This window comes from Oryzias latipes, chromosome 22 (assembly GCF_053564925.1).
Source record: "Oryzias latipes strain Hd-rR chromosome 22, Olatipes_Hd-rR_3.1".
Taxonomy (NCBI): domain Eukaryota; kingdom Metazoa; phylum Chordata; class Actinopteri; order Beloniformes; family Adrianichthyidae; genus Oryzias; species Oryzias latipes.
Window position 1 is genome coordinate 24,204,654 of NC_136258.1, and position 12,051 is coordinate 24,216,704.

General features: G+C 39.9%; 1 protein-coding gene across 8 annotated transcripts in view; it reads left to right on the forward strand.

Moving 5' to 3' along the window:
* Positions 1-332: 332 nt before the first annotated feature.
* Positions 333-12,051, forward strand: part of qkia (QKI, KH domain containing, RNA binding a) — a 72,465-nt gene continuing 60,746 nt past the window's right edge. For 2 of the 8 annotated variants that reach the window (XM_078940476.1, XM_023951535.2), the window contains exon 1: positions 335-1,245. In XM_078940476.1, coding sequence (XP_078796602.1) covers positions 1,101-1,245 — 145 coding nt within the window. In that variant the 5' untranslated portion in view covers positions 335-1,100. Of the gene's footprint in view, positions 1,246-12,051 lie in introns of all 8 variants that reach the window. The other 6 variants (XM_023951537.2, XM_023951536.2, XM_023951540.2 and 3 more) reach the window with 6 other exon arrangements.

Sequence of the window (12,051 nt, forward strand, 5' to 3'; positions counted from 1 at the left end):
ACCAAATAGTACAATTTTTGGTAACTGAATCAGTTAATCCACAGATTTTGGAAAACATGAACTTTTCTAAAATGTAACACTTCTTAAAATGTTTAATCTTTTGAGAAAAATGTTTTAAAATTCTTACACAACTCATTTTAGCTGAGCTACTTTCACGTCTTAGAATGCTTAAACTCGCCACAGAAGGCAAAACGAAGCAATACCAAAAAAAAAAAGCTCTGAGCTCAAAGGCTCCTTTGCAGCAATTCTTCTTCTACAGCTGGTAACAGAACTCATTTTTGCCACCTATGTGGATGTGGATGTAAGAATTGTTGTAAAGGTAGTCATTATTTGTGAGGAGCAAGATACTTATTGATTTATTCATGATATGAAGACTCGTTTTTTTTTGTTTTTTGCAAAATGTTTTGAAAAATGAAATGAGATGCATTCTATTTTTAAAGTTTATATGTTTTCAAATAGGAGAGGTTCTTTTAAGTAGTCATTTGGGATTTTTTTTTTTTTTTTTTAGAAAGAGGCACTGTGAATAAAACCTTCTTTAATTTTCTAGCACCAGGCACTTTCAGTTATAAGGCCATAAACGATGAAAGGGAGCAAGAAATAACTGCTATTTGATGTTGACAACGCTTCAGATGTGTTGTGTGCATTCTTGTGAACCCCATCTTATTGGTTAGGATGCCTGTCAATTATTCCTGTGGCCACCCTCTCAAGTGAGATACACGCTTCTATTGGTTTGTCTGTTTAGCCCTCCCCCTTGTGAAAACGTCCTCTTGGCCAATGAGCGTCAGGGGGCGTGTCCTTTGCAGTGCAAGGCTCTAACGCGCCTACAGTGGAGGAATCAAGCGTCCCCAAACGCACACAGCGTAGAGGAGAGAACTGTGGAAAGGAGTTAACGGTTTCCTTTTTGCCCCCCCTACCACTAAAATAACAAAGGCGAACCAAACGTGAATTTAGGGGGACTCGAAAAGTGTTCTGCTCTCAAGGAGGAGGGAAGCGTGGGATTGTAACAGCAAGTTTTCTTTTTTTTCTTTTTTTGCTCTCTTTTCTTAAAAGAGGATTTTTGTGTGTTGTGCGGTGGTTTGTTGAACGTTCTCACCGCAAAGATGATGGTCGGAGAGGTCGAAGTGAAGGAGCGACCGAGGCCGAGTCCCGACTATTTGATGCAATTATTGAACGAGAAGAAGCTCATGACGAGCTTGCCAAATCTGTGCGGAATCTTCACACACTTGGAGAGGCTTCTTGACGAAGGTAAGTTGAGACGGACGTGTGCTGGGGAAGGGGCGAGCGTGGCCACGGCGCTGGCCGATTTCGGCTCGGCTTCGCGGGGTCTCCGTGCCGCAGAACAGCGGGGACCCCAGTGCTGGTTTACCGTCTCAAAACCTATCCCTAATTAAAAAATAAATAAATAAATACCCCTTAAAAAGGAATATAACCCACATACTAGACGTTTGTTGTCCGCGGAGTTTGTTGGGGCGAAAAAACTTTATCGAACCAACTGAGAAAATAGAATAAATGCTAATCTGCGTCACCGAAAGTGTTGCAAAACTTCAAAAACCAGAAGCGTTTGGGCCAAAATAAGTCTGTGAAATGAGGCAGGGCCCGTTTCCACATGTTTCCCCAGCAGTTTAGCCCGTGTTAGCCACATTTTCAGCTAGCGAGCCTGGGTGTCTGCATTCCGCTAAACTCTTCAGGAACCAACCAGACGATAACTTGGTTACACATTTTTTTTTAAAGATAGGGGGGGGGGGGGCGACGCCATGTTGTTTATCTTTTATCCCTATTCTTTTTTTTTAAGTCTTTGTGTGGACTTTTTTTTATGTTGGGTTATCTGTGAGTTGTTGTTGCCCAGCGGTCGAGTCGAAGTGCACGGAGGAATGTGTCTGCTTGTTGCCCAAACAATGGCCGGTGAGTTGCTGCAGCAGCTGGGAAGAGAGGGGCGATTATTTCAACTTTTTCACTAAACTTGGCTCGGGGGGGTGTTGCCTGTCTTTAATGTAATATATTTCTCTAAACCATTTAAATATATGTACTCTCCCTCCCCCCATTTGCCAGACATTTACTGTTTTTTTGTTTTTGTTTTTACTTTTTTTGATTTGTCAATAAAGGTTTCTCATTCAAAATAATAAGCCCAAAATCACGTTTTTGGTCCAGTGACACTGATTTTAACACCTGTAGCTTAAATGGAGGCACATTTGCATCAGATGTGATCAAATCAGGAGCTGGTGGGGACCATGGCTTTCATAGAATTGGATTGGGGACACTAGAGAGCGCCACAACCCCCCTGGCAGACTGTCCCCGCAGCTCCGGACATCACGCGCCATGATGATCCGCAGATTTATAGTTGTGAATTTGCGGTGGTGGAGAAGAAGCGCATTCTTTGCGGTTTCGGTTGCGTGTCTGGATACGCACGCTCCGCAGTTATGTACCTGCCAAACCGGTCTGAAAAGATTTACTGGTTGTTGTGGCGCAAGGCGAGCCGTTTCCTTCCCAAGAAATATACTACAACTGTATTATTAGCGTTTAAAAAAGCTTCAAAATATTTAAAGATCTCCTTTTTTTCTACCTAATTTAACATCTTACGTTGTTTTATGAGACTATAAAAGACTAATTGGATCTTCAAGTGTATCAATAAATCTCTACTACGTAAAAAAATAAAAATAACTTGTTTTTGATTAAAGACAAGCTTTTTAAAGCATACTACCTTTATTCATCCCCACTTTTACTTTTTGATTTAAAAATCATGTTTTATGCCCCATATTTGACATAAACTTTAATTATGTTCTTTCGATTTCCTGTTCTAGTCCAGAGATCTGCAACCTTTACCGCTAAAAAGGCCATTCGGTCCAGTTTCTTACAGACCAAGACCCAACAAGAGCCTGAAATTTAACAATTTAGGAAAAAAAAAAAGCTAAACAAAACATAAAATTTTTGCTGTTGTCAATGAGCCATTCATTTAATTGGATTTTAGTGTTGTCTATTCATTATATTCCTTTTGAGGTGGCACATTCTTTTCAAAATAAAATACACTACCAATTAAGATCCTCCTGCTGCATCCGATTTCTAAAAACTTTGCCTTTGAACATCAACAAGACACAAGAGAAAAGTTTAAACTTATTTTAGTAATAAACTACTTTGACAATAGATCAAACCTTTTAGCGTTGTTTTACTTGCTTGTCTGACATGTACATTTTTGAATAACTGAGCCCTCTTACTCATAAGACCACCCCAGTTTAAAATAAATGACAAAACTTAACTAACACACACCTATTATTTATAGTCACTTTGTTAGCATTTTTCATGTACGGCAACGACCCACAGTGGAGGGATACCAGAGCCGCTTGTGGCTCCGGAGCCTCAGGTTGCGGACCCCTGTTCTAGTAGATGCGGGATTAGGCAGGTTGGAGTTCACCTGAACGAAGGGTTACTGAATGAGTTTATTTATTATGAAGTGGCTAAGTTGCAGCTTCCTTTTATAAACTTTGTGATGATTGACCGGGCGATGCTCAAAACAAATTCCGCCTCCTGGTGTTAAAAAAAAAAAGACTGGGACCCGCTGTTTCCTTTCCTGAGTCTCGTTCCTGTAGAGTCTGACATGTGGATGTGATACTTCGTCTGTACAAACGTCAGCTTTGTTGCCAAAAAGGGTGTGTGAAAGGTCCGCTCCTGCCAGCCAGACAGGTTTCAGTTTAAGTTGCTCTTCTTAAAGATGTCGCAATGCTAAAGCTTAATTGGAGGATAACTGAAGCCAGCTCACAGAGTTTTATTTAAATAAACTTCCCGTGGATTTCTTGCAAAAGCACTGTAGTTGGAATTTAGGTGGGACTGAAGCCTCAGAGTCTTTTTGTGAATAGTTCACTTGAACATTTTCAACTTTTTCCCAATTTGTCCGTCCTACAACAGCTGCTCGCTTCCCTCATCCACCCAGCATTTTCTAACAGCTGTTTCCACAGCGGAAGAAAGCCGACACCACCCTTGTGTGCTTTAAGGAATGCTCTCTCCCTGCCTTGGTAGCATGTGTCCCCTGACAGCCCTGTTACTTTCTCAGTATGTATGTTGTCCCTCAAGGTCAGTGTCTCCGATTGACAGGCCTGTTCTGAAATCCCCATGCGTTGCAGTTGTTCATCTTTCTGAGGTGACACCTGCCACCGAGCCGTTTTATTTCTTTTTATAATCTGCCTGTCATCAGACTGGTTCAAATTGCTATTTTTTCTCTCTTGGCACATTGAGACGGAGCATATAACATGTAGAAATGCAGACGTAGCACTAAAGGGAGGTAGCAAATCACTCCCAAAAGTAGGTGTTTCTTTAACCTCTTTTTATTTATTTTTAAATTTATATTTATGTTTCGCAATTAAGCATGGTTTTACATTAAAATAGTTGGCTATGTTTTTGTCTTTTTACATGTAGAAGAATTGTTCAGTCAGTTTGGTGAAAGTGGATTGTTTAACAATATTTTACATGCAAATAACTAAACAATTGAATCAAAACCTGAGCAGAATTGTGTAGAATTTGTGTGATTGACTTTTGAAGTGTTTTCTTTGTATTCTTGTCATTTATTGGTAACGTTTTTAATGGTAATTGTATTCTGTAAATGTTGCAGCTTTCGCTCTTTAACATAAAAAAAAATCAGGTTTTGGTCCATTTAGAGGTAAAAATGAGTCATTTGGAATTACAAAAAGTAGACTGACACCCATGCAAGTCTATTTAAATTCCTCATTAATGAAGCCTCGCTGTACTGCCTCACTGCCCATTTGTTCCCGCCTCCCTTACCGTACATTTAGCATAAGGTCTGCATGTGTCATGATCTCTGTGGACATGTTTGGGAGATCTGTCACCGTTTGGAGGACAGACTGTCTGTTGTCCACTGTGGATTTTTTATAGGTGACTAGTCCTTCAGGAACTGCTGTTCTCAGAGCAGATTGCGATGAATAAGCCTGGACTGTTTCCTATCCACGGTTCCGTTTTGTGTCCGTCTTGCTTGTGGTTCTCCTCTCTTTTTCTGCCTGTTTCTCAGTTTTCACCGCAAACATTTGTCAATGCAAACACAAAATGGATATAATGGTTATTGTCTGACAGCACTCGTTTATTGCAAAGCTGAACTTTATTAATCATTAGACGCTGTGCACTGCTTTTATTTGCAGAACAAAAGCAGAATTGGCTCTTTTGTTCTCTTCCTTTCTTTCACTTTGTGCTGCTTGTTAATACAGACTTCTTTCTCTGATAATATCTTGCAAGATGAAGTTTTGTGGCAAAATTCGATTAGTTTTTCATGTTCATAGCAATTTATCTTTTGCCCCCGTACGATCTGGCCCGTGCTCAGACCCCCATCTCGGGGCCCCTGGCCCGGTCTCGCCTCAGCCACTCCCTCACAGACTCTGCACGATAAAGTCATCCAACGACACCTCCGGACCCTTATCTGAAGCCTCAATCCTGCCAGTGCCGGGGTCTCCTTATCACCGTTGCTTTCCCCTGCCCTCCTGTCTCTGTGCTCAGCCCCAGATGCCTGTTTGGCTGGCTGGCTGGCTATCATAGAAGCAAAGCATTTCCCCCCACAATGATTGAATAGTTTGTTTTTTCTTCGCCGACATAAACGCTGAGTAATTGTGCCATCATGATGAAGATGAGCATTACTGCTTTACTTGTTTTAGAGTAAGTGTATGCAGATTTATTTTTCTCATCTGCAACAGGCTAAAGTGGAATACGCAGAAAGAGATTTTGTAACTGATGTGTTGCAACAGCTCTTTGACTCAGACCTCTCCTTTAATTTTAGCTTGTGTTTTTTTTTTAAGCGTAAGCTCCTCCCTTCTCAACTTCTAGACGCAGCGAGTCGGTGGTTTGTTTTCTGTTTGACAGAAATTGAGATGAAGTGGGGTTGTTTTTCTGGTGGCACGAGAAGTCTGCTCCTGCCCTTTTCCACAGAGAGCCGGCCGTTTCAGCGTTCTTCTAAATTATTAAGATTACATCATAAGTTGTTTCACATCACATACCCTATTTCACAATTGTTTACATAGGCAGCAAACAGTACTTCTCAGTTGAGAGTATTTGGGGCCCCACCCTGTTTGGACTTTAAAAAAAAAATCTTTCTTATGCTGGTGGTCAGGTGATCACTCCAAATCTAATGTGAATATTTTTAGGATGAGCAGATGCTGCCACGCCTCCCAAATGCCATTCTCTTCCTGCCTAGTTTAAAAATACTGGTAGGTGGTTGAATGCTCGCTCTGTTCCTGTCCTAGTCGCCCACCAGTCTGCATTCATTTTCGGCCTCCTTTCAGTGGAGGAATGGCAAGTGTTGGCAGCCAGCTCCGGAATTTTACTGGGAGCGCAGTCAGAGCACTTAACCTCCAGCCTGGTGTTTGTTTTCCCCGCACACACTCTCCTGCTGTGCTTTAACTTGGCTTAGCATGACTGCTATTCAGGTCCGTCACAGTCAGGATATTTGAGCTCATTTTAGTTTTTGCTGTACAAATAATTTTGATTGACCATTAAAGTATATCTGTTCAGTTTTGAAAAGCGTTTTCTATTGTGAAATAATTTGTACAATCCCCTAAAACATCTTTCAGCAGCAGAAAACTGGCTTTAATTTAAAGGATGTTGACCATCTCAGTGACTAAACAAATCCAAACAGAGCAACAATATGATTGAGATAGATTGCCAAACATTATTTTCCGCATTCTTTTCATTTATTTCACTGATTTAAGAGTAAGAAAGTTGAATTTCTCTCATGTAAGTCGATTAAAGCTTTAAGTGGCAGGGCTCGACATAGCCATTTGTCCGCTGGCCCGGTCCTGTTTTTCGAGCAGTACGGACCACAAGACTTTATTTTTTACTTACTTGTCCGCTCGGGCCACTAAAATATCTAACAATTAATACATTTTTCACCTTTTACAATAAAGTATATTTTGTGAAAACGTGTAGATTTACCTCGTCTTTATAATGCACTTTTTCTGCTAGTCCTGTGTTCAGACTTCAAGGGTTTCTATGGGAAACCTTTTATCACTCTTCTCCTCCTCTCCCGCCTGCGCGCGTGGCTGTCACTGCCGAGCACCACGCGGCACGCGCTCACTCAATTTTTTTTTCAAACTTTATTGAATGTAACAATTCAATACTAAACAATGTTAAACAGCAACAACGAAGGAACAAGCCAGTGGGTTATTATTACATTTTAGGCAGATAGCTCGTGCTGGTTTGCGGCGCCTTCCGTCCGTGAAACCCGGGTTCGACTCCGGGCTGCTCCCTGTTCCCTTCTCTACCTCTGCCGGTTCCAAGCCCGATTTGAGAAGGTTGCGTCAGGAAGGGCATCCGGCGTAAAACATTGCCAAATTTACATGCGACTTGTTCGCTGTGGCGACCCCTGATGGGAGAAGCCGAAAGTGGAAGAAGAAGGCAGATATATTTAAACTGACACACATATCAGTGCGCCCCCTGGTGGTTTTTCACCGCGATGATCATAAATCCAACACCGTCACTGAAGAGAGACTGAAGCATGTCAGAGATGTGGAAGACATGGCAGGAATAGATAGGAATATGTTAGATGGAGTGACGGGTGGAATTAGTGCTATGGACAGCAAGATATTTAATGAATGCATTGAAGATGAAACTGTATGCACTAAGCTTTAAGCTGAATGTCAAAGAATCAAAGGCAACTCCAAATACCTGAATCTCAGACTCAAATGGAGTATAAGGTCAAACTACTTAATTTTGTTTTTCTTTACAACACTGTAAGCAGTAAGTATTTCTAGTTAGCTGAATGATCTCAGTAATTTAATTGTATTTAATTTTTCAATTATTTAATTTAATTAGGTAACTAAAGTAACTAAAAAGTAAATGTAACTTTGCAACAGTAACAAAAAGCAGAACCTTAAGGCAGTCAGGGCAAAAAAGTCAATAAAACTTCTTAACTATTGATTAGGAACAAATGTGAAATAGCAGTGATTAGAAGCAGCATGAAAACGTCTTAACTAGTGTTAACTACTACACTGCAGCGCTCTCTTCAAAACATCTGAAACAGACTAGAGCAGATTTAAGTTTGATATGCTCTATTTTTAGTCATTGAAAAGTGTATAAATAAGTGCTAGATGTCACCAGAATGCACCAAATTGCACCATATTAAAATTTTCCGGGGGGGCATGCCCCCGGACCCCCCTAAAGTTGCAAGCACCTGCGGAGCGGCGGGTCTCGCTGTGCGCGGTGTCGGGCCAGTAACTTTCAAAAACTACTGGCCCTGTGGGCCAGTGCAAATTTCTGGGCTATGTCAACCCCTGAGTGGCAATGAAATATTTTGAAAAACAAATCTGCTTCCCACCCTTTTCTTGAACAACAGACTGTAACATTTATAATTTCTGTCATGAGTTTAGATGCTAAAATGTTATTTTTAGGCTCCGAAATATGCAGTACACTCCAACAGACTCTTGTCTTATCCAGGACTTGTTAACAAAGAGTTTCTCCTGATCCTTTTTCTTAAAATAACCCAGTAGGTCAGCCTGCCAGTGACTAGAAAACATTCCATGGTTCCTTACAGCCCGGCCTTTAAATCAAATATAAATAATTTAATTGCCTCCTCACAACAGCATGTGTTGTTTCTGAGGTCTCTCCAGAGTCTACTGTGCTGCTATAACCTTTCCTAAGGGCCACATAAAGTCAGATGCCAGAAGGTAATGCCATTCTTCCATAGCGCATTGCTATCAAACGTGGCTGTCCTGGATTTAAAGCGTGGGGTAATTTGAGAGAATATTCAGAGTAACCCTGACTACCTTAGAGTCAGTATGCACTTCATTAGGAGTACACTGGTAGATGACATCTTGCTGGATTTGTGTTCTTTATAAAAAAAAAGTCATTTTCTTTCTATCCCTTATTTTGTTTTTATCGTACGTACACTGTTGCACTGCCCAACAATCTACTTCTAAAGTTAGGAGGGAAATTAAACAGGTTTTTAGTATTTATTTTTCTATATGAAAAACACAAACAAGCAGGCGGCACAATGCTCTAAATATTGTCTCTCAGAACACATTTTCTCCACCATTGTTCCCTCATGCGTTCATTAGTATTGCAGCAGCTTGAGCGGGGTCTTGTCTGTGTCAAGGCACACTCCCACCGCAGTGGCTTTATTGCCCTTCGTAATTATATGTGTAACACAGTTGTGCTTTACTGTAGGTGTTGGCTTCGCTGGCTTGTGTCGTATTGTAAAACCTTGTTTTCTATCCATAATTTATGTGCATGTGTTCAATAGCAGCGGACGAAATGAAGATGGAGGTTCACAAAAAAAACACACACACCCTCTTGTTTGTTTTCTTCTGGCTGTTCCTGCTTGCTTTGGGATTAATGGGCTTCATGTGCATGTCACAGTTATGTCACACATTTTGTCATTGCTACTTCCATGAAGGTCTTCTGGGTCCCTTTTGTGCAGCTCTGAAACTATTTGCAGTGTGTGCAAAGAACTACTTGTTTGTTTGTGAGTAAGAATTGTTGTTCTCCACACCTCCTAAAAGCTTCAGCGAAGGAATGCAGTCTGATTTAAAAAATGTGAAGCTTCGGTTCAGTTGACCTAAATTGCACTATGAATGGGACCACATGTGCCTACAGAGTCCTGATCAGTTTGCAAGTGTGCTTGTGGCTGCTCTGAATCTGTCCTTATCATGGTTGTGAGAAGATTCCAGACAATAGGTGGTTTTGTGTAATTGGACTTTAATTAAAGCAACAAAGAGCCTCTGTGGTACAAGAAGGATAGGACTGGCATCACAATCCACTGATAACTAGCAGGAAAAAATGTTATAAGGTTAGTGAGCATGAGCCTCGCCTCATCATTGTTGGTCAATTGTGGTCACTGCTAATAAAGAAGGAAACCAAGGTTTCAGAGAGCAGGAAGAGGGGCTTTTGATTAAGAACTGAAACAAAGAACTCCTATGTGGTGTGAATGAGGTCATTTGGGTTGATTAGGAAGGCCACAGTCCCCTTCACCTCATTTTTAGTACACAAAGGCTTGTTGTGCTTTAATGGGGCAGACACATTGTGTCACTACTGCAAGCTCTCAAAAGTAGTGTGCACAGAAAAGTTGTCTGTCAAACACGCCTAGTATATTCATTGGTGATGTTTACTTACTGTACTACAAAATGAATTCCTTGACACCAAACTGACTGGTATGTTTTCAAAATGTGATTTGGAGGCAATTATCTCATAGGGAGGACTAAAACTTTTCAAAACAAGTTCATACATTGCGTTTTACCTGTCACTACAACCTCTGTTTTTTGCCTTTTACTGAAAAAAGCCAACCTAATTATAGTGGACTGTTGCAGTGCAGAGGCTCCAGTTTTTTGTGAGTTCATGGTAAAAGATCTATTAATTGTGCAATTCAAGTAGGATTTGGGTATAAATAAAAACAAATTATTACTAAAACAGCTTTTTACAGTTTGTTTTTCACTTTAGCGTGTAGAAAGAAAACATTTACAACACCAGCTGATAATGATGCTTTATGGCCGACAATGATTCAACATCTGTTGATGATTTAATCTATTTATACTTCCACCACCTTGTAGAAGGAAGCAACCAGATGTGTCTTTGAGTTTCACAGAATCCCGTACACTGACAGTAATTGTATTTTACCAGTCAACAATACCATCTTTTGTACTAAAAATACCTGCTTTTATTTAAGGTGATAATATGTTATCATCAAAAAAAAGAAAAAAATAACCTGCTTTACAATGAATTGACTTGTGCGCTGTTTAGAAAAAAAAATTTCCATCTGATTTTGTGCAAACAATTTAGACTTTTGAAGAGAAAATAAGCATTTCAGAATCTGTTCAGGTCAAATAGTTGACATCATGTTGGACTAGTAGTGACGCTGGCTGGTGCATGCATAGACCACAAATATTACCACACAAGATTATCATGTTATCCAAAATAGGCAATAATTGCTACTTACGTAGTATTGGAAGAATATTTTAGTCAATTTTACAAACTTTACTGTTTCAAGTTAATTAAACCTTTCTTTAAAAAAAATAGGTATGTTTAAAAACACAACAGGGGTGCTTGCAATAAATCTTCAGACCCTTATTACATTAGTACATAAGGATCAGTAATCTAGACCAATCTCTGTAGACTGGTGAATTGTATTTTTTGGAACAACTGTTTAAGTTCCTCATTTAGACAATTTACTCTCAAGTCACCTGTCACCGTTTTCGTTCTCTTCTGACCTTCTTAAACAAACTCAGAACCAAACAATACCAGACAGGAATATTAAGTGGTGCTGGCAACAGGAAGTTAAATTTGGATAATAACAATAACATTGTTGTGGCATTCACATACGATTTTTAGTTTTTCTGATCTTAAGAACTTATGGTTTTTAAACGGTACTTTTTGTGCACAGAGAGACATGCTTTTGAAGCCATTCTATCCTAGCCAAAATAAAAACATTACCATTTTCAAATTGCTGTTTATCTACGTCCTAGACAGTGGTTTGTTCTCCTCAATGATTGTCTTGGCTTGTAGTTTGGCCCTTTTCGGTTTTGCTGTCTGGAATGTGTGTCATGGTTGTGACATTGACTTTTCTGTAGGTGTTTAGCTTTTCAAAATTGTCATGTATGCTATTCTGTGTCTACAAGTAACTTAGAGGGACTGACGGTTTATTTGTAACTAAGAATGCAGATATCCTGTAGGGTACAGGCTCGGCCTTAATGAAGGAGACAACATGAGAGCAGCTGTTGCCTGAAGTATTATATGCTGAAAGATGGCTTTTGTCTTTTGTCTTTAGCATCTCTTTCCTCTGTTAAGTATGTTTATTTTGATTTAATGGATTTCCTGTAGTCTTAGTTTTATCGAGCATCTGACACTTCAAAACCATGCTTTGGTTTCATCACAACTTGTTAGACGCTGCCCGTTTTACCATTGGTGTTTTGGACAGTAACTATCATTGTTTTTTAATTGTTTATAACCCTTCCTTATCTATTATAAGGATAAAAAAATCCTGCTTGTTTTAATTATGTGATGCATTTTGATTTTCATTTCTCCTGTTTCCACTGACTTCTAGTTTCAGCTTTTCATCCTTTTCTTCTTTGTGTTCTT